This window comes from Balaenoptera borealis (assembly GCF_965194805.1).
Source record: "Balaenoptera borealis genome assembly, chromosome: 2".
NCBI lineage: Eukaryota > Metazoa > Chordata > Mammalia > Artiodactyla > Balaenopteridae > Balaenoptera > Balaenoptera borealis.
Window position 1 is genome coordinate 99,650,983 of NC_138867.1, and position 22,180 is coordinate 99,673,162.

The 22,180-nt window shown below is 33.7% G+C and overlaps 1 protein-coding gene across 5 annotated transcripts in view; it reads left to right on the top strand.

The window, feature by feature from the left end:
- Positions 1-22,180, top strand: part of DMXL1 (Dmx like 1) — a 130,748-nt gene that overhangs the window by 54,252 nt on the left and 54,316 nt on the right. For 4 of the 5 annotated variants that reach the window (XR_014239005.1, XM_082374683.1, XM_082374680.1 and 1 more), the window contains exons 21-31: positions 51-148; positions 1,128-1,293; positions 2,451-2,712; positions 3,820-4,913; positions 5,373-5,564; positions 8,026-8,102; positions 10,294-10,421; positions 10,940-11,188; positions 11,527-11,640; positions 16,293-16,471; positions 20,927-21,057. Coding sequence is in view for 4 of the 5 variants with exons in the window: in XM_082374683.1 (XP_082230809.1) it covers positions 51-148; positions 1,128-1,293; positions 2,451-2,712; positions 3,820-4,913; positions 5,373-5,564; positions 8,026-8,102; positions 10,294-10,421; positions 10,940-11,188; positions 11,527-11,640; positions 16,293-16,471; positions 20,927-21,057 (2,690 nt within the window). In the remaining variant the exon portion in view is untranslated. The remainder of the gene's footprint in view (positions 1-50; positions 149-1,127; positions 1,294-2,450; positions 2,713-3,819; positions 4,914-5,372; positions 5,565-8,025; positions 8,103-10,293; positions 10,422-10,939; positions 11,189-11,526; positions 11,641-16,292; positions 16,472-20,926; positions 21,058-22,180) is intronic. The other variant, XM_082374682.1, reaches the window with a different exon arrangement.

Sequence of the window (22,180 nt, forward strand, 5' to 3'; positions counted from 1 at the left end):
TACTTAAAAACTGTTACCGTGAAATTTTGACCAATATTTTCTAATTATAGGTAGCCAAAGCAGCCTTCTATAAAAAGAATGATCCTTTAGATGCTGCCATTTTTTACCTTGCAATGAAAAAAAAAGCTGTGATTTGGGGATTATATAGGTAGGTGAAAAAACTGCTTCAAAATGAAAAACTTTCCATAGAGTATGAAGTAAAGATTTGTTGTTCTTGTTAGTGTGATTCATGTGGATTCTTAGTTATTTTTGTATTTAAGAGATTTCATATGAAAGAAGCCCAGGTTACAGAGCAGAAGAATCTTGATGAGGCACATTAGCTTTTTTTAGGTTTATCAGTCCAGAAAAACATTTTTTTTTGCCTATTTTAATAACTTCTCATGATGCTCTTGTAGAACAAAGAACTAAACCAGAAACTTTATCTGCAGTGGGGAAGAAGATGAATTGGTGGAGCTTTGAAAATACATCTACCCTCTGCCCTATCAAGGAGCTCTTGGATCAGGCTATCCTTCCAAACCACCCTCTTTCTAGGGGCCCTGACCCCATTCTTGAGCTAGGGTCATTTAGAATTTTTCTCTTTCACTTGTTCTCAGCTAGACTTGGTGAACGTGATCACCGTAAATAGTTCACTGTTCGTTTGGGGTTCAGTTCTAGGTATATCCATATGTTCAGCAACCTTTGGGGGAAAATCATGGTATCAAACAGTTCTAAGAGACTAGATCTTTTAGGATTATTTTGCTTCAGGACAGATTCCTTGGATTTTTATCATCAGATTCATCTTCAGGTGGGCAGTGGGGTAAAGGCAGTTGATTAAGTATAAATGGTAAAATAGCACAGAAGTTAATATAAATTATATATTTTGTATAGATTTAAAAATAATTTCTCACAGTGCTGTTAATGTAGTTTCTTTGTAGTTTGAATGTTTTCAATAATCTCTGAAATTTATATGGAAAAGTAAATGTTTACCATAAATGTTATTTTTGCTCAGAAAAGCAGCAGATGTATAGTAATTTATGAACTGGTACATGTTTCTTTTGAGTCTTAACTTTTAAGTGGCTAACTTTATAACAATTGGTTTTGATGTAGAAACATTATGTTCTGAAATTTTCAAACTTTTTTCTTTATAGATCCCAAAAAGATTCCAAGATGACACAGTTTTTTGGACACAATTTTGAGGATGAGAGATGGCGTAAAGCAGCTTTAAAGAATGCCTTTTCTTTGTTAGGAAAACAAAGATTTGAACATTCGGCAGCATTTTTTCTTTTAGCTGGTTGCCTCAGAGATGCAATTGAGGTAATGAATGAATTTTTTAAAAAATAGCGTTGTCATCCTTTTAAGCTCTTTATGGTTTCAATTTTTTTTTTTTTTTAATTTATTTATTTTTGGCTGTGTTAGGTCTTTGTTGCTGCGCGCGGGCTTTCTTTAGTTGCGGTGAGCGGGGGCTACTCTTCGTTGTGGTGCGCAGGCTTCTCATTGTCGTGGCTTCTCTTGTGGAGCACGGGCTCTAGGCATGCAGGCTTCAGTAGTTGTGGCACGTGGGCTCAGTAGTTGTGGCTTGCGGGCTCTAGAGCTCAGGCTCAGTAGTTGTGGCGCACGGGCTTAGTTGCTCCGCGGCATGTGGGATCTTCCCAGGCCAGGGCTCGAACCCGTGTCCCTTGCATTGGCAGGCAGATTCTTAACCACTGCGCCACCAGGGAAGCCCTCAATTTTGTTTTTTAATTTCAACTCAAGTATAGTGGAACTAACACAAGGCTTAATGCCTAAAGTAACTGTAATATTTAATGGTGACTTTAAAATTTTGTCATTTAGCGTGAATGATATTTATACAGAATTAAAATTAACCAGGTTGTGTTGGTTGGTAGAGATAGGTAGTTGATCTGACTCTTAAGAATATTTATGAACAGGTTAAAAAAATAAAATATTTGTCCTATCACTTTAAACATATTCGGACGTATATTTGGCTGTGTGTTAGTTGACAAACCTTAGCAAATTTTTAACTAATTATTTCTAAGTAAACCTTACAAAAAGTTATAAATATTTAAAATGTAACATTTCTGTCTCAAATTGCCCTTTTGCTCAGAGTTTCAGTCAAGTGAATCAAAACATCTTTTTGATTTGGAAACATTATAGTCTGCTGAGGTGGATGGGAAGGGTAAAAGCTCAAGAATAAAACAAAGTATGTCATTTGAATTGATGCTGTTAGGAATTATTCAGTATTTTTTCATGAGGCTAATTCTTTTTGCAAATATGTATTTAGTACTACCAGGTAAATTAACATAAATGTTGTCAAGTAGATTTGCTGAAGCAAGCAGCATATGTTTTATTATCCTTGTTCACTGATTTCAGATATTAATAAAACTTTGTGTTCATCTAGTTATTAGTGAGTCAATTGAGTTTACCTTAAAATGAAAGATACCCTTATTTATAAACAATATTTCTTGTTTTTGAAGGTATGTCTTGAGAAACTGAATGACATTCAGTTGGCTCTTGTAATAACAAGACTCTATGAATCTGAATTTGATACATCTGCAACATACAAATCTATTTTACGTAAGAAAGTTTTGGGAATTGATTCCCCTGTCAGTGAACTCAATTTGTTGAATATAAATATGCATTATGATCCTTTTCTTCGGAGTATGGCATATTGGATTTTAGAAGATTATAGTAGTGCTCTGGAAACATTAATAAAGCAACCTATCAGAGAGGATGATGGTAAGCTATACTTCTAAGATGTTAATGATTAAGAGTTTTATTAGTGTTTGTCAGGTTCAGAGCACACTGTTGGGTGCTAAGGATAATGCAGAGCAGATTGAAGACATACATGGTTTAAGACTTTATGGTTTAGTTGGGGAGACAGAGTTATGTATACAGTTTTTTATTTTTTATTTTTTTCCCCCCCCAGGAAGCTAAATCCTTTGAAAACCAAGGACTTTGGATTTTCTTATTGAACATAGATGTTATCAACATTTGAATATAAATGTTTTGAAGAAAATAGTGATAAACAGGGAAAGAGAAGTGGTTGGATTTCAACTATAATTTTAAGGTTGACTAGATAGGACTGAATTGGATATGGAATATGAAGGGAATGAGAGTCAAGTTTAACTCCTGGGTTTTTAGTTTGAACAATAGATAAGTGATAGGGGGAAGGCTAGGAGCAGATTTGGAGAGTGTTGCTTTAGATAGAAAAGACTTCTCAGATAAGGTGACCTTTGAGATGAGACCTAATTGAAATGTGTGAGTAATCAGTCAGTGCAGATATCTGGTTTTTAGGCCAAGGGCACAGTAAATAAAAAGGCCTTGAGGCAAGAATATGTACATGTAAATGGAAATGTAGTGTAGGCCTTTGGATATAGTATTCTAGATTTACAGGGTGAAGTTGGGACTAGAAATAGAGATGTGCACGTTATCACATATGGATGGTATTTAAAGCCATGGGACTGTAGGAGTTCACTCAGAGTGTAGATAGAAAGGAGGTCAAGTACTGAACTCTAGGACACTCAGCATTTAAAAGTAGAGAAGATGAGGAAGATCTAGCAAAGCAGGCTGACTGAGAAGGAGTGGCCAGGAAAGTAGGAGAAAAAGAACTAAGAGTGTGTAACTGGATGTTTTAAAATGTCTTAGATTGTTACCTGAAGAGATGTGAAATCAGCATAATCTTTGTTTTCCTACTATGTTAGAACGCTTTCATTACAAATGTGTTCTTGTCTATTCACTGCTATGATTAGTTTGGTCTCTTAAATTTTTCTCACAAGACCAAGTAGATAAAGGTGCCATGGTAGAGAAAATGGCTCTTGGCTCATAAAATGAATTTACTTTCAGATCAAGTCATGATGTCAGCATGCAATCCTGCCGTTTTTAATTTCTACAATTATCTAAGAACACATCCTCTTTTGCTGAGACGTCATTTTGGATCATCTGATGCGTTTTCCACACACATGAGTTTAACAGGAAAAAGTGGACTGGCAGGAACAATTAATTTAAGTGAAAGAAGATTATTTTTTACTACTGCCAGTGCTCATTTAAAAGCTGGCTGCCCTATGTTGGCTTTGGAAGTATTATCAAAGATGCCAAAAGTCATCAAAAAAACGAAACCTTTTTGTAGAACATCTAGTTTTCTGGATACTAGTAAAGTCTGTTCTCCTTCTTCTCCATTCAAATTGGATGCAAGGGAAGATAAGTCTTCTGCTATTGATTGGTCACAGTCACTGATGAATGGTTTTGGATCTTCTTCAGAGGGTTCCTCAGAGAAGCAGTCAAACTCCACTCTTTCTTTTGACTGGAGCCAACCAAGTATTGTGTTTCAGGATGACTCTTTAGAATTAAAATGGGACAGTGATAACGATGTAGAAAATGAGGATCTCCCTGTTTCAATGAAAGAACTAAAACCTTTACAGAGAAAAATAGGGAAAAAAATAGATGAAACGAGTTCTAAGTACACAGACTCTCTCAGCACACTAGATGAAAATGACATTTTAAATCCATCAGAAGATATCATTGCAGTTCAGTTAAAATTTAGAGCATGTTTAAACATTCTCACAGTAGAACTTCGTACTTTATCTACGGGATATGAAATAGATGGTGGAAAATTGCGATACCAGCTGTACCACTGGCTTGAAAAAGAGGTGATAGCCCTTCAGAGAACTTGTGACTATTGTTCAGATCCTGAAGAATTACAGTCTGCATTTGGCGAAAATGGAGATGCATTTGGATTAAATGAAGATGCTGAAGATTTGCTTCATCAAACAAAAGTGAAACAACTGAGAGAAAATTTTCAGGAAAAAAGACAGTGGCTTTTGAAATACCAGTCACTCTTGAGGATGTTTCTTAGTTACTGCATACTGCATGGATCCCATGGTGGGGGTCTTGCATCTGTGAGAATGGAATTGATTTTGCTTTTACAAGAATCTCAGCAGGTATGTAACTTACATGGTAACCAGTCAAAATACTACTTGTATGAAAAACAGTTTTTGAGATTGCTTTTTTAGTTTTAAAATGTTAAAATTGTTGATTTTCTTAATTATGGTTGCTTTAAGGAATTCTGCTTTTTGTGTGGTGCTTCATATTGTGGATTTCTAGAGTTGTGAATGCATTGTGGTTTAAGGACAGTTTGATATCAGACCCTGTGATCTGCTTAATTCATATTAAACATTCTTATACGAATTCCTTGTGAGATGATGATACGAGCGTATTGTCCCATCATTTTTCATTATAATTGGTGGAAGGTTGATCTCCTCAGGTCCCTTCTAACTCTGTAAAAGTTTATTATGCTTTTAATTTTTAATTGTTCTGAAGTTTCTCAAAGAGACCCTGAATTACTTAATGGATTATAACTATAAATAGCTGATTAATCTTTTTTCCCTTTGTTTTTTAAGGAAACAGCAGAACCAATATTTCCTAGCCCTCTTTCAGAACAAACCTCAGTACCTCTCCTCTTTGCTTGTACAGCCAGTGCCAAAACAGTAGTTGCCAATCCGTTATTGCACCTTAGTAATCTAACACATGATATTCTGCATGCCATAATAAACTTTGATTCACCACCCCATCCTGATATCCAAAACAATAAAGTAAGTATGCTTGGTTTCAGACATTTAATTTACCTATATACTATGACAAAACTAAAAGATAAGTGTTAAGGCTTTTTATAAACAATTTTAAACATCATCCTATGCATAGTGATTGTTACACTGCCAAGTTTATATTGGTTTTGATCAAAGAAAACTTTTGGTTATAGGCCAAGTTCATCTTACTTGTATTACTTATACCCAATAGGGTACTTCAATTTTTAAGTTTTACTTCGTCTTATTTAACTGCATCATTTTGGTAAGCGTAATAGTGTGTATGCACATTTATGAGTAAATCTTTAGAAGTACACTTAGCCAAAAAGCTGGGGTTTTTTTAGAGACAGAAACTTAATATTATGTAAAAGTACTGGTATCTCTTTTTTTTCCCTCATAGTCTGCATTTGATTCTCTCCCACCTCACAGGCTGTGATATCATGCCATCCATTTTCTTTTTGTCTAGTGGTAGCCTCTCCTACAGTTTTACCTTCCTGGATAACCTTAACCCTTATAAATTAATTTTGTCACTTTATTTCCTATACTGCTCAGTAGAATAAATGCCCACATTGCATATTATACAATTAGGATTTTAATTTTCTTTAGATTGTGCTGATTTTAACCAAACTTTATTCCATATTTAACTTTAATAATAAGCAAATAATAAGCATAACCCTGGTGTATCAGCTTTTGCTGCTTAAGAGCCACCCTGAAACATTAATAGCTTAAAATAGCCATTATTTATTTTGCTCATGATTCTGTGGGCCAACTGGACTGATAGCTGGATACCTTCATTTGTCTTTGGTCAGCAGGCAGGTTGACTGGATTCTGGATGACTTAGGATGGCCTTATTTACATTTCTGGTGGTTGGCAGACTGTTTGCAAGGCTGACAGGAAACTTTGGGATGACCAAAGACTTTGGGATGTGTCTCATCCTCCAGTAGGCAAGCCTAGAGTATTAGCCTGGGTTCTCTAAAGAAATAGAGCCAGTAGGGTGTGTGCGTGTGTTTTTATAGAAAGAGCCTTGTTGTAAGCAGTTGGCTCACTTAATTATGGAGGCCGAGAAGTCTCAGGATCTTCAGTTGGCAAGTTGGAGACCCAGGAAAACAGATTGTGTAGGTCCAGTCTAAGTACAAAGGCCTGAGAACCAGGATAGGTAATAGTGTAAGTTCCAGTCCAAATGCCAGCAGGCCTGAGACCCAAGAAGAGCCAGTGTTTCAGTTCTAGTCCCAAGGTGGGAAAAGACCAGTGTCCCAGCTCAGTGCAGCCAGGCAGAAGTTCCCTCATACTCAGCTTTTTTGTTCTATTCAGTTCTTTGATTGATTGGATAAGGCCCACTCACAATCTGGAGGGCAGTCGCCTTTACTCAGTCTACCAATTCAAATATTAACCTCATCCAAAATTACCCTAACAGACACATCCAGAATAACGTTTGACCAAACGTCTGGGCACCCCTTGGACAGTCAAATGGACACATAAAATTAACTGTTTCACCTGGATTATTTCATGTAGTGGTTCCAGGGGTTTAAAGAGCAAAAGTAGAATTTGCAAGGCCTTTAGAGAACTCGGTTCAGAAATAACACATCACTTCTGCCGTGTCCTCTTGCACAAAACAAGTCTCAGCCCAAATTCAGTAAGTGGCGAAATAGACTCCACCTTTTGATTGGAGAAGCTAGAAAATATTATCATTTTTGCCGTCTGTTTTATGTGGTCTTCGCTGTCTTCATTTATATGATGCTGTCCTTGATTTTAATTCATATCACATGTCTATTGATAATTGAAAGAAAAATAGCAATTAGATTTTAATATGCACAAGAGAGTCTCATACCTCATAATTAGATCAAGAACCTGGTCTTTTAATAGTCTAGCCTCCTTTTTTACCTAGATTAAGCTGCTCCCTCATCCTCACATCTACTTCTGTTACTTCTCTTGTCATGCCATGTTTAGAGCCCTGTCTTCCTCAGTACACGTATTTGCCTTTCAGTTGCTGTCTTTCATACCTTCTTTCTCTAAAATTTCACTGTAGTAACTCGACTGTGTGATAGCATATTCTTCAGTGATCTGTTCATAGGTGAACTGTCATTTACCAGGCTGGACTTCATATTTTGGTTGAGGAAGGAGCAGTTTGATTCTTGGAGGGCTTGCTTTTAATGCATGGCTCATTGCACTACTGAATAGCTAACATCTGTTCTCGTTTGCCCTTAAAACAGAAATTAGGTAGTAGGTGTCTGTTTTATAATTTCTGCCAAAGTCCTCAGGTTTTGCATGTTTGTTTGTGTGCGTATTTTTAATTTGTTTGTCACAAGACCTCTCAGACAGAAATGAGTATTAGGGAGAAAAAGGAAATAGTTTATAAGGGCAAAATAGTTTTTTTTTTTTCATCTTTTTTAAAATGCTGATTATATTAGGTCTTGAAAAAAAGCTACATTTTTCAAAGTTATAAGATAACTCTGTTTTTTTTTTTTTCCAGGTGTATGTAATGCATACTTTAGCAGCTTCACTTTCTGCTTGTATTTATCAGTGCCTTTGTGGTAGTCATAACTACAGGTAAATATCTTGTGAAATTTAAGCATGTTTGCAGTAACTGATGAGGTTTGAGAATTTGTATGCTTTTGCTCTAGAAATACTGTGTACTGCAGTCCACCTTAAATAATGCAAAAGCATATGGCTGAAGTGTTGAGTCCTTTTTTTTTCATCTTTGAAATTTTAGCATATGTCTTTATGGCAAATGCATCTCAAGTAAACTCTTCACGATATAACTTATTTAGCAGCCTTTTATTGATCACTGTCTAATGCTAGACATTGTGATATATGCTGGAATAAGGTCTCCTTCCTTAAGGTCAATCTAGTTAGAGACAAACATATGAAATGATAGATGATATGTAACATGACATCATACTTAAATGATATGTCCTATAAGATGATAGGTAGTAAAATCTCAGGGAGCACAGAGGAAGGAGTGACTGACTTGGAACTGAGAAAAATTTTACAGAGTAGTTGATGTTTATGATTTTTCTCTTTATGTCCTAAGGGTTCACTATAATTTATCTAGGCTTTCAAAACATGTTGTTTGACACTGTGGAGGTCTGTATCTTTCTTTAGTTCTTTGAAATTCCCTTACTCTATTTCTTCAAATATTTTATCTTCTCTCTTATCTTTCCTTATATGAGACAGATATTGGAACTTGTGGGTCCCTCTTATTTTTCTTTTAGCTTTGCTCTCAAATGATCCCTTTCGTTATTTCTTTATTTATTTTTTGCTTCATTTCAGTAGAAATCCTAGCTTCATTTTCCAGACACTAATTCATTCTTCAGCAATATCCTATCTTTTATTTAGCCTATTTGAGTTTGTTTTAGAAATTCTATTTTTCAATTTTAATATCTCTTTTATTTATTTTAATAGCCACTTTTTAAAAAATAACTTACTGTCTTTTTTTTTTTAGTTTTATTTTTTTTTTAACATCTCTGGGTATAAACCACTTTCCTTAATGTTCTGGTAAGTCTTTGCTTCCTCAGGTGTAGGTATGTCGCTGAGTTTGTTTTCTCTTACATGATGTCAACCTTCCTTTGTGTTGATTTTTGATTATCTGTTTATCTTATGTGTTTGAATTCTCCCAGGGGTCACCTCAGCTTACTACTCTGGTTATGTATTCCCATAGTAGCTTCAACTTGATTTCTTTGACCTCGGTCCTCCAAAAGTTCACTTTCTTATTATTGAGTATGGCTTTGTTTTCATCAACATATTTTTATCTTTCTTATCATTTCCATAGGCTTACTTTAGCAGGGGAGATTTTTGGTTTTTGTTACTCTGCCATCTTGAAAATGGAAAGTAAAGCAAGAGAAGCTATTTCCATATGTATCAAACTGTTATGACTAAGACAACTTGCCAGTTAGAACACATCTAAACCAATAAGTGTGCCATTTTTAAATATTATATTCATTTACTTAACATATGATACAGGAACTACTGACAGGCTTTAACAAATTTTTCATACCATTTTTCTATCATATTTATTTCGTAGTTTGTGTCAAGCTGTAATTTATTTTGTCCATTGATCAGTTTATTTAGTTTTAGCTTAAAGTGCCATTTAATTAGAGAAGCTTACCCTGAATTCCCAAACTGTGTGAAATAACTCCTCCCTTTTGCTTTCATATCACTATATGCATAGGTTTTGTCTTTAAAAACAGTATGATAAAATTATTTGTGTCTGATTCCCCCACCAGACTATAAATTGCATGAGGACGGAAACCATGTGTTTCATTAAACACCTGTTATCTGGTGCATATACCTGATATAACCTACCCTAGTGTAGGGTAGACTAGCCATTAAATATCAAATTCAACCTAAACTGCCTTTTTCAACTCAAGTAACCTTGTTTTAAATTTTGATATATAAGCTTGCTACTTGTGGTCAGTAATGATTTAGTTTTTTCATTTGTACATATTTTATGTCTTACAGTAAATATATTTAAAAGCTATCATATCTGTTTTAATTGAGAAAATTTAAAGGACACTTTATTTTATTGTAATACTAGACTGTAAAGCACAGTACTTAGGGGTAAAGCAGTATAACTAATACACAAAATTTTGTATTTAAGGTACCCTAGATGATAGATCTAAAACCTGGAAATATTACATGTGAAATTCATTTTAGATCATTGTATGTTATTATTATTGTTTTATTATATCATTGTTATTGTAGGTCATTATAGATTGTTATTTAAATTTTTTTCTCTTAGTTCATTTCAAACAAATCAGTTTACTGGAATGGTGTATCAGACAGTACTGCTTCCCCATCGACATTCCTTGAAAACAGGAAGCTTAGATGAAGCCATAACTCCCAATACATCACCAGCTCAGTGGCCAGGTATAAATAATTTATATATGTGTGAGTGTTTTTCTTAGCCTTATTGAATTTAATCAGATGAGGAAAAAGTAGGTTTGGCTTTGTTTTGCTGTATGATAATCATTGTTGTTAACTATTATTAGAATTGATACCAGTTTATTATTCACCACTTATTACAAATTATCCAGTTATGTAACGTTAGTTTTTCCTTTATCATCATACTAAAATAACTCAAATATTTTGTTATATCACTTTTTATAATTTTGCTTTTGTCATAATAGAAAACCATTTGTTATGGCAATGAAATTTTATCTATCAGATTTGAATCAGATTACAGATTTCCAGTGTTTGTCTAAATTGAACAAATAGCTCAACATTTATGCATTAACTGCAATAACCTCTACTAGTCTATGAATCTATGGCAGAAAATATTTTAATCCTGATGCTGTAACTTCTTTCAAAAATTAGGAAATATTGATTATTTATTAAGTTTATTGTCAATGGTAGCTAATGGTAGCTATGTTTGTTGTTTCTCCTAGGAATAACTTCTCTAATTCGGATTTTGAATTCTTCTGGGGAGGAAGCCCAGTCAGGGCTTACAGTCTTGCTCTGTGAGATTCTCACAGCAGTGTATCTTAGTCTCTTCATCCATGGCCTGGCAACACATTCTAGTAACGAACTATTTCGGATTGTGGCCCACCCTCTAAATGAAAAAATGTGGTCTGCTGTATTTGGTGGAGGTGCACATGTTCCCAGCAAAGAACAGACACGCTCAAAAGCTTTACCTGGTTAGTTTTTAATCTGTTTTATTTTATTTTTTAAGGCTACAGCTTTATTTATTCATCTGAATGATAACTTTGTTAAACGTAATTACATTTTAATTCATTCACAGAAAGTTCTGTTACAGACCATTTTCTTAAAGCATGAACAAATAGTTTTATGGTAAATATGCAGTATAAAGTTTCTGGTGTAATTATCAAACTTTAAGATACTCATGCACCAGTGATTAGAACTATCTAATGTAATTTAAAATCTTTTACTATTGAAATTTTCATTTGTTTTAAAATATACTGTAACATTGGTTTTTGTTCTATCCCAAATCAGATCTCTCTTCTTTCTTTGGCAGGAAGGTACTTTGCTATGCCTAGCCCCCACCAGGTAGTGGTATTCTCCATGGAATGTGTGGGCTTTTCCAAAGCTCTTTCAACCATCAGTTCTCATAGCCCTCCCAGTCTTGCAGGCAAGCTATTAGCTTTAGAAATAGGCTTTTACAGTTCAGCTTGCTTTGTGTTGTTTTGGAGGGGTTGGGGTACAGTGGGCCAGTTTTATTTTGTTTGGCACTTAGCAAACTGAAAATTTTCCATTAATCAAGTCATATTTTTGATTTAAAACAATGATTAGCATTTTAGAAAACCATCCCTGCTTTTTTATTATGCTTTAAGTTCTTCATTTTGATGTTTTCTATTCCTTAGACTTTAACATATGTTTAAATGTGTAGAAATAAAGAAACGTCAGTGCTAATCATGATAAATCAGACTATGGCTTGAAATGACTGGAAAAACATTTCAAATAAGGCTGCTTTATGTTCTGCATATTATGATTCCAGCCATTAGGGTTTTGGATTTCTAAGTGTTCATAATACCATGTAAAGTAAGTATTTTAAACAATTGTATTACCTTTTCTTAACTTTCTAATGTTGTAACTGTAGGTACTGTATTTATTTAAAGATTGAAACAAGCTTTTTGACCTGAAAAGAATCTTCATGATGCTTTCTGCCTTTAAGTTTTCTTTTTTTTATTAGCCCATATGTGATAATCTTGGCTTTTAAATTTTTAACAATATTTTCATTTTTGTAACATCTCCTTTCTAATTTTTAAAGAGTAATTTCCTGTGCTTTATTTTTTATATGGATAAAAATAGAAAAAAACTAACTTATGAAACTCATGTTGGACTATATACTTAACATCAGATATTTGAATTCATTTAAAAAAAAATTTCAAAGTCTGAGAGGGAGTACGATTTATAGGTCTACTGAGATTGAAGACTGTGATCTTGTTATTGCAACATGTTATAAAGGGATAAATTCTTGAAATAGAATGTCCACATACTTGTAAAAAATTAAAAATACATTTTTACTAACCAGTCAGCAAGCCTCAACTTCAACAATTCCTGGAGCATTTCTGACCACAGATACAAAAACAACCTTACTCAAAGTCCACGTTGTTCTTTGTTTAACCACTGAGATATAGCTGTTTGTAGTTACAAATAGCATATAGTCAACGCTATCTCACCACTTACTGAATCCGAAATAATCAAAGTAAAAAAAATTATCTGCATCTGTATGTTTAACCTCTTGCGTTTGGGACATGGTAGCCAAATAATACAGGATACTTAAAAAATGAGGTTTACGTAGTGATGGGGCTGGATATAGCCACATACAGATTATGTGATGCTCATCTGTCTATAAGAACCCAGAAACTATTCTGAATGCAATCGATCATGGATGTAACTGAAGGAGCATGTACAGAAAACATAAATGATACGATTCATCAGTTTGCTAACCAGAAAAAAGAGTGCGCTCATTTAATGATGAAGCCAAAGGTCTGCTATTTCTACAGCTGATTTAGTTTGTGAAGGAACAAGTAGAAAAAGAAAAAAATAGAAAAACTGAATAAAGGGAAGAAGTGAAGATAGTAGATAGTAAAGGCAGTAATAGTAATTAGAAGTAGCAGTCCTGTGAGGCAGCTAAACTGACAGTTGGAGAGACAAAATCTGAGAACAGAAAATCAACCAAGACAAAGGGACAAGCAGGGGTGGCTTTCAGTATAAGGCAGAGGTCTGAAATCTCAGTTTTTGAAGGCATTATTATGTTGTTCTGAAAGCACACCAACTAAAGCAGCATAGCAGCTTGATAAATTTTAGGTTGTAAGTAAGCAGCCCTGTATGTTTGAATTACTGTTGAATGTAATCATGATGTCCTAAGAGTGTAATTAAATTAGATAATATTCAGTATACATTGTTGACCAAGGTAATAAAATGATGTGTTTTAGAAAAGTTGATCTGAATTCAGCCAAAATTGATATATATATATATATTGATATATTTTTAGTTTCTAGTATTTAAATATGGCCAAATGAAAACTGACAGGTCTAGAATATTTCATTTTCCTGACAACCTATTCATCTATCCAGTGTCAATGTATTGTATATTGAAGATGAAATACATGCTTAGAACCCTTAAAAATCTGTCTTTTAAAAAGTGTTTTCATAAACTTAGTACTATGAGAAGATTTTAAAAGTTACCATTTGTTTTCCTTGTTCTCGTATAAATTCTGATCTTAATTTTCTTTTCAATAATGGTCTTACGAACTAAATTATTTTTCTTTCTACATGTCTATTATATACTTAATGTACTTTTAGTGACATAAAATTTAAATATGACTTAAGCTTTATAATATAAGAAAATGGTAGATGATTTTTATTAGACTTTAACTCAGCAGGTCAGAATTCTTAACAAAAATGTTAAGGTACATAAATCAGTAATTTATTTTTTAATCAAATTTACTTTGTGATTTCTACATATGTTAATGAGGGATTTCTTTTTTCTAATTAATTAAAACTATAGTGTGGGTGAATGTTCATGGAGTTCTGAATTATTTTATTATGGTTAATTTTTAAAGTAGACGATCAGCTAAGCAATAGCAGTTTTTGAAAAATTACTTTTTTTTCTGCTAACAGTGAGAAATCCATACTTTTGCTTTTTAATGCATATTGTAAAGCAAAACAAAATCTTTTAAGAATTTTTGTTGTGTTTCATAATAATGTTTGCAGGTATAAGAATTGTCGTTATTCCTATGCATACCTTAGTTTTTCTTTACCCACTTTCTAACTTCTTCATGCCCCTTATAATTCATAAGCTCTATCTATATCCAAGTTCCTTTTCATTTCTCCCTAATGCTGATTTTTTTCTTTTATTACTAGTAAAGTAGCCATTTACTACCTTAATAATGGAACAGTAGAATCAGTTTGTATCCAAGGAGTGACACAGTTCTTGGTATTTTATTATTAGCTTTTTTCAGAAACAAATGGTTAAGCACCCAGCAGCTACACAGTTTCTATTGGTGCCCCTAAGCTTCATGACCACTCGAACCCAACGTGATATAAGCATAAAGTTGTCTTAGGTTTTGCTGCAATTTGAAGGAAAAGAAGAGGGAGCATCTACCCTAATGATAAGCTTCAAATCATTTCTTGTTTGCTAGGAGGTATCACTAAGGTCTTTTAATTTGTAGCATTTCAGGTAATATAATATTCGGTACTGTGAACCTGTTTGCCGTTTTTCCCCCGTTGTCCTTGTGCATCAGAAATGTTTTGATAAGAAGTTTTATACTTCTGGAATTGAGTCTGTAATTTTAAATGTTTCCCCTCAGTGTGGTTAATTTCTTGTTTTTATGTCAATTGTCTGGGTTTACACACTGTACTTGCAAATGTTTTTCTCTCTTAAAAAATTTTTTTTATGTTTTGCTTTAAAAACTCTGCTTTTTTATGACATAGCAAGCTTGGTAAAATCTGTGAATTTAGCATTGTAAGTTTAATTTTTCCCTAAACGTCTGTGTTCACATCACATGCCTTCTAATAATCTAAAAACAAAACAAGCAGAATAGTAATATTTGTCAAGTGATAAATTTATTTTAAAACATAGCATTAATTTTTTTGACAGATTAAAAAAATACCCTTATATTCTAAATTTTTTACTCAATGAGAATTTGGTAAAACCACTGTTTAAGTTTTAGAATGTATATAAATGTATGCAACAGATATATTAGAAACATGATTGTTGATTATCAATTGCTTATAAGATCAGAGAGAAAAAATTACACATTGAATATGATGGTTCTTTTTTAAGTCATTTGAATGATTACATACCACTTTTTAGCAATCCCTTAGTATACTAATTTTATTCATCTTTATTTCATTTTTTCTGAAATAACTAAATTATTCTGTTAGACTCAGCTTGGCTGTAGCTTGATATAATGCATGAGCATGCTGATTATGCAAGCTAAGTAGCTTCAAGCAATAAAACAAAATTGTATTAAAACGCAAATATTTGTATTCCTTTGGAAGGTAAGTGACTTCTTGCTGGAACCGTTAAAGAAGAATATTGGTGTGCCTTAATATGGGGTTGTTTACCTATCTATTAGACCATGAGTATGTCCAGGAGATCCTTGATTTTCTATTGGTGATTTGCATCTAGTGACTTAGTATTGATTAAAGATTTGTATAACTTGTTTTTCCTTGCTAATGCCCTTAATATTCTAAGGTAAAATGCTAAGAGAATATTGACTGTTAAATGTTTAGAAGTTAAAACAATAAAGATTGCATTTTCTCTCTCTTCTTTGTTGTTCCATTGACTAGAAAATTCTATCTCCAAGCCATTTCTAAAAGTCTGAATCAGTTTAGTAGGTAGTTTTCGTGTTTGAATTTTTTAATATTTTCAGTGAAAAATTAGTAGTAGTTTTTTAGTAGATAAAAGGCCAGTGATTACTGAAGAATCTCATAACTGAGTTGTTGCCTTTAATTACCACTGACATTCCATGATATTCTTCCCTCCCCCCCACCCCATGATATTCTTAAAAAACAAAATAGAAAGATGTAGATAATTTAGATACGTCAACACTCAGAGAGTAAGGGACAAGATGAGATAAAAACAAAGATCGCTATACAAGATGATTTTTGTCTCACTTCCTCCACTATTTTCTTACCTTACTATCATAATAATCTCAGTTTTGTGTATGTACTTATTTGTAGTTAACCTTAGGTCTTATGTAAAAATAGGTGAAATCAGAACAATGAAAATTGTACTTATTTTAGTAATACTTTATTTTGTTCTTGTTAGTTTCTTCACTAGTGGAAGAAGGAGAGAAACAGAACAAACGTTTTAGGCCATCAAAAATGTCTTGCAGAGAATCTGCCTCAGTGACCTCTTCCTCACCACCAGTAAGCCAGGAGTCACTGATAGTTAAAGAGAAGTTCATTCCACCTGAGCTCAGTATCTGGGACTATTTCATTGCCAAGGTAATACAGGTGTTATCTAGATGATTTTTTGTGTAGTTAAACAGAAATGAAACTTTAAAGTAAGTGTAATTGTTGGTGTTTCCAAATATTTTTCCACACTGGTTTAGAAAATTTTCATTTTATCAGGGTACATTATCGCAAAATATACCCTAAAATATTTTGGACATATTTCAACCAGGTTTTAAGGCAGTTCTTTTATAAATTATGATTTTTGCATTTTAAACAAAGCAACGTTCTTAGTAAGATGAAAAGATAAATTGGTTAGCACCTTAATACTTGATAGTAATTAAGGAATCAGGACTGCCAGAAGTCAAAGTGCCATCCATAGTCTAATTCCTTTTCTATACTCCAGGCAGTCCTGCATTGTCCTGATATACACAGATTTCAGTTTTTAGTTAAATACCATCAGTCCCTCAACAACACTGTTCAACTTTAACGTTACCACAATTTATTAAATATGAGCAATCGCGTGAAGTACAAACTTTCCTGCTAGCTATTCAGTCCACAGATCACTATGTAAATAACAGATGCACCTCATGATCAGTGACCAATCACAACAGTTCTTTCAAAGTCTGTCAGTGATTGGTCATTTAGTACCTGTTATTCAGTATTCAGTTCATACACAGACAGAAAAGCATGTGGTTGTCTTGCCTCCTTATCTCCCATAATAAACACAAGTGACATTTTACACAACTGGCTAATCAGAAGAGGGAATTGCCTAACACAGATAAAAGTGCAACTGAAAAATGAGAAGTGGTAGTACTGGAAGTGAAATTCAAATCAAATATAAGTAAAGTTATAGAAGTTATAGAAGAAATAGCTAACTTCGGGAATACTGACATTGCTGTCATTTGATAGACTTTAGATGTACAGCCAGAGGCAATTAGTAAAGGCCAGCTTATCAACATAAATGAGGAAAGTGTGACAAAAGGATGAAGATATCCCAGAGTAGGGAATTGACAAAAAACTTCACATTAAAAGAACTCTGGGTAATATTTCACAACATTGAAAGTGCAAAGAGTAAAAAGTTGGGCGCTGATACAAACTTAGAAAGGAGTATGACAATTTGCTAACGATTAGAAAAGAAGCTGGCTTTGATTCCTGAGTTAGAAGAAGGCCAGCACTGTTCAAAGTACTCTTGATAAATTTCTTACAAAGAAATAAAACACTTTAATTCTCATTCTCACTGTTCTAATTTTTTAATTACAGTATACTAAATAAGTATTGTTTTTACTATTTTTTTTCATTTTCCTATACATTTATAGCTGACTGTAAGAGTTTTTAATGTTCTGAAAATTTTTAAATGGTCACAGAACGTTTGTAATTTTTGCATGCTTCAGGGTAAAGAAGGGCATTTATATTGCCTTGTTTCACATTGCCTTTTGCAGTCATTGATTCATTCAACAGATGTTTATTATGTACTCTATTTATATTGGAATATCTTTATTTCATCTTCATTTTTAAAGCATACTTTTACTTTTGCTGGGTATATGATTCTTGATTAGCAAGGCCTTCTTTAGTTTTCTTGTTCCTGGATCTGGTTAAATTTCTGGCTGGTCTGCCCTTGCTCCAGTCTGTATCTGAGCCTCAGGCTAGTTGAGATGTTTAGCCTTCCCTAATTGTTTGCCGCTGAGAACTCTTGTTTTTGACAATGCTGCTGGGCATGGAATTCGTTTTCTTTTTTTTTTTCAATTGAAGTATAGTTGATTTACAATGTTGTGTTAATTTCTACTGTACAGCAAAGTGATTCAATTATTCATTTATATACATTCTTTTTCATATTTTTCATATGGTTTATCATATGATATTGAATATAGATTGAGGACCTTGTTGTTTATCCATTCTCTGTATAATAGTTTGCATCCCGTAATCCCAAACTCCCAATCCCTACCCCAGCTCCCTCTTGGCAACCACAAGTCTGTTCTCTACGTCTGTGAGTCTGTTTCTGTTTCGTAGATAAGTTCATTTATGTCATATTTTAGATTCCACATTTAAGTGATATCATATGGTATTTATCTTTCTGTTTCTGACTTACTTCACTTCTTAAAATCTCTAGGTCCATCCATGTTGCTGCAAATGTCATTATGTCATTCTTTTTTATGGCTGAGTAGTATTCCATTATATATATATGTGCCACATCTTCTTTATCCATTCATCTGTCGATGGATATTTAGGTTGTTTCCATGTCTTGGCTGTTGTAAATGGTGCTACAGTGAACATTGGGGTGCATGTATCTTTTCGAATTATAGTTTTCTCTGGATTTATGGGCGTGGAATTCTTATTAAAGTCAGCCCCCTCTGGCCAGGCAGCAGAGTTCTCTGTCCTCACAGGCTGCTGGCCCTGATAGAACAAATGGGCCACAGAGGGCAGGGGTTGGGTTAGGAGTACCCCCTAGCCAAAATGCCAGATGCTCACTTTTCACCAGAGATTCAGTAGTTTTTCTTGAATAAATACTTCTCTATGTGTTGTATGTATTTGATTAGTTTCCAGTATCTTTAAATGGTTGTTTTTGACAGGTTTTTCCAGTTTTATTACTGCTTTTTGGGAAGAGGACTTACCAAACTCCTCGCTCAGCTATTCCAGAATTTTTACCCTCCCTGCTATGTTTCTTTATTGGACTTCTTTGGACCCAAGATTTTATAAGTTTTCTTTTCAAATTTCCCACATCTCTTATTTCATCCTCACTCTTAACTGATGACATCATCTTATAAGTCATTAAAAAAAAATAGAACCAGACAAAAGTCTTTCATCGTTCTGTCATGAAGCCCTCATCTTGTTCCCTCTTGTTATTATTAAGGAGGCATCATTCTGTCATGAAGCCCTCATCTTGTTCTCTCTTGTTATTATTAAGGAAGCATCCTTCCTATCAAAGATTCAGTGCTATTCTGAATCCTATCCTTGCTTTTCTTCTCTACTCTTCTCTCTTCACTATTGGCTCTTCCCATCAGAACAGCAATGTGCTCTACTGTCTCCCATTCCAAATCCTGCTTTGATCCCAAAACTTTTTCAAACTATTATCCCATTTCTCTGTTTCCCATCCTCCTTCAACTTTTCAAAACTGTAAACACATTATCTTTCTATTGCCATAGGTCCCGTTCATATTTACCCATTGTATGACTTGTGACACAACTACCCCACTGAACCTGCTGTTCTTGAGATTCAGGTGGTATCCATGTTATCAAATATAGGAAACTTATTTGTCATCATCTTATTTGGCTTCTTAGCAGTATTCAACCCATGTGACTATTTCCTCCCATTTGAATTACTTTTCTCTCTTGTTCTATTGATACCAGTCTCTTCTAGATTATTTCCTAACCTTACTATTTATTCCTTCATAGTCTTCTTTCTTCTTCCTTTTCTACCTGACCTGTGAATCTTGATCTTCTTCAAGATTTAGGTTTCTGATATTTATTTTCTTTAGTACTTCCCATGTCACAACCAAAGTCCTCCCATTTTAGTAAATGGCATCTTCATCCTTACAGTTGCTCAAGCCAGAAACCCAGAAATCGTCTTTTCCTTCTCTTTCCCTTGCTCTCCAAATTGATCAGTAAATCTGTGCTTTCCCCCAAATATACCATGAATGTGTTATTTCTCTCCATCTCCATCACACACCTGTATCCAGACTGCCAACTCTTGCCTTAGTTACTGATGTCTCCATTTCTTCTCTTGCTATTTGACTTTTCTCTCATAAGGCTGTGGTCATAGTAATATTCCAAAGGATAAATCTCAATACCTATCCTCTACTTAAAACTCATCAGTGGCATTCCATTACACTCTTTACTGTGTTGTACAAAAACCCTACCTAATGTGTCATCTGCTGTTCTCTTCAACTTTTCTCCCAACACTATCCTCTTGCTTTAGTAGGCTTCAGCCAAACTTTTTTTTTTCCATACCAAACTCTTTTACCTTATTAAAGCCTTTTCACATACTATATCTACTACCTAAAATGCTTTTCTTCCCTCTTGTTAAATGGCTTATTCCTTCTTGTCCTTTAGGTCTCACTTAAATGACACTTTTCAAAGAGGCCTTTCGTGATCAGCTTATCTCAACTGTTGTTAATATTCTTGATCCCAATGCTACTTTCTTCTTTATAACACAGCTAAATACAATTTATATTTAGTTTTCTATTATTTGCCTGTCTTTTTCCCCCACTAAAATATAAGTGCTGTGAGGACAGTGACTATATATATGTCTTAAAATTTCTTACATTGGGTATACTTTTCACACAGAGTGGATACTTAATAAATTTTTGTTGATTGGATGAATAAATAAGGGAATTGTGTAAAGTGATGTTGAAGGCATAGAATGTCAAAGAAGCAGTAGCCAAGTACTGGTTACTTTACTTTCTTATAACAAAGTACCCAAAAATGGGATAAATTGCTAATATTAGACTATATAATTGAATGTGTTAAATCAGATAGTTGGATGATAAATTCTGTAACTCTTTTATTTTAGCCTTTTCTACCTGCTTCTCAAAGTAGAGCAGAATATGATTCAGAGGAGAGTCTGGAAAGTGATGACGAAGATGAAGATGTTTTAGCTTCAGATTTCCATCTCCAAGAGCATTCTAATTCAAATTCATATAGGTATGGAATATTTAATTTTAAGCTTCTTTAAAAAAATTTGTTATGTAATTTTGAAAATAATACATGAAATTAATAGCTTGGTGAATTATATTATAACCCAGATCTCTTTAGCTGAAATTGTTAAATTCCCTTCCTTAACAGTAATTCCACAGTTAATTTTTGATTACCCTTGAATGGACAATCTGTACTTTTTTTCAGTTCTCATAAATCTTGCTATCATATCATTCCTTGCCCTTTGCTCCCTACAATAAACACCATAAATGGACAATCTATATACTTCTTTTCAATTCTCATAAATCTTGCTATCAGATCATTCCTTGCCCTTTGCTCCCTACAATAAACAAACCACATTGTTTTAGCCTAAAAGATCTAATGTCTTTTCAGTACACTAGTACTCAAAGATGTCAGTGATTTCTGTCTTAAGAATGGCATATGTGGAACACATATAAAAATCATAAATGTTCAAATACCCTCAAAGCTCCAGTGCTACATTATTATCCTTACATGCATAAGTGATAGTATGATATGTTGTTTATATCTGAAAGGTGTATATATTTTATTATGACATGGTATGTTAATTGTGTGATAGAAAAATACAAAATTTCCAAAAGAAGTAAGTATATTAGGGAAAATGAAGTACTCCTTTATCGAAAAGAAAAGTTTTTATGAGATTTTTTAAAAATTAATTTTTATTGGAGTATAGTTGATTTACAATGTTATGTTAGTTTCTGCTGTACAGCAAAGGGAATCAGTTATACATATATCCACTCTTTTAGATTCTTTTCCCATATAGGTCATTACAGAGTATTGAGTAGAGTTCCCTGTGCTATACAGTAGGTTCTTATTAGTTATCTGTTTTATATATAATAGTGTGTATATGTCAATCTCAGTCTCCCAATTTATCCCTCCCCCGCTTTATCCTTTTTCACCTTGGTAACCATAAGTTTGTTTTCTACATCTGTGACTTTATTTCTGTTTTGTAAATAAGTTCATTTGTACTATTGTTTTAGATTCCACATATAAGCGATACCATATGATATTTGTCTTTCTCTGTCTGACTTACTTCACTCAGTATGACAATCTCTAGGTCCATCTGTGTCACTGCAAATGGCATTATTTCATT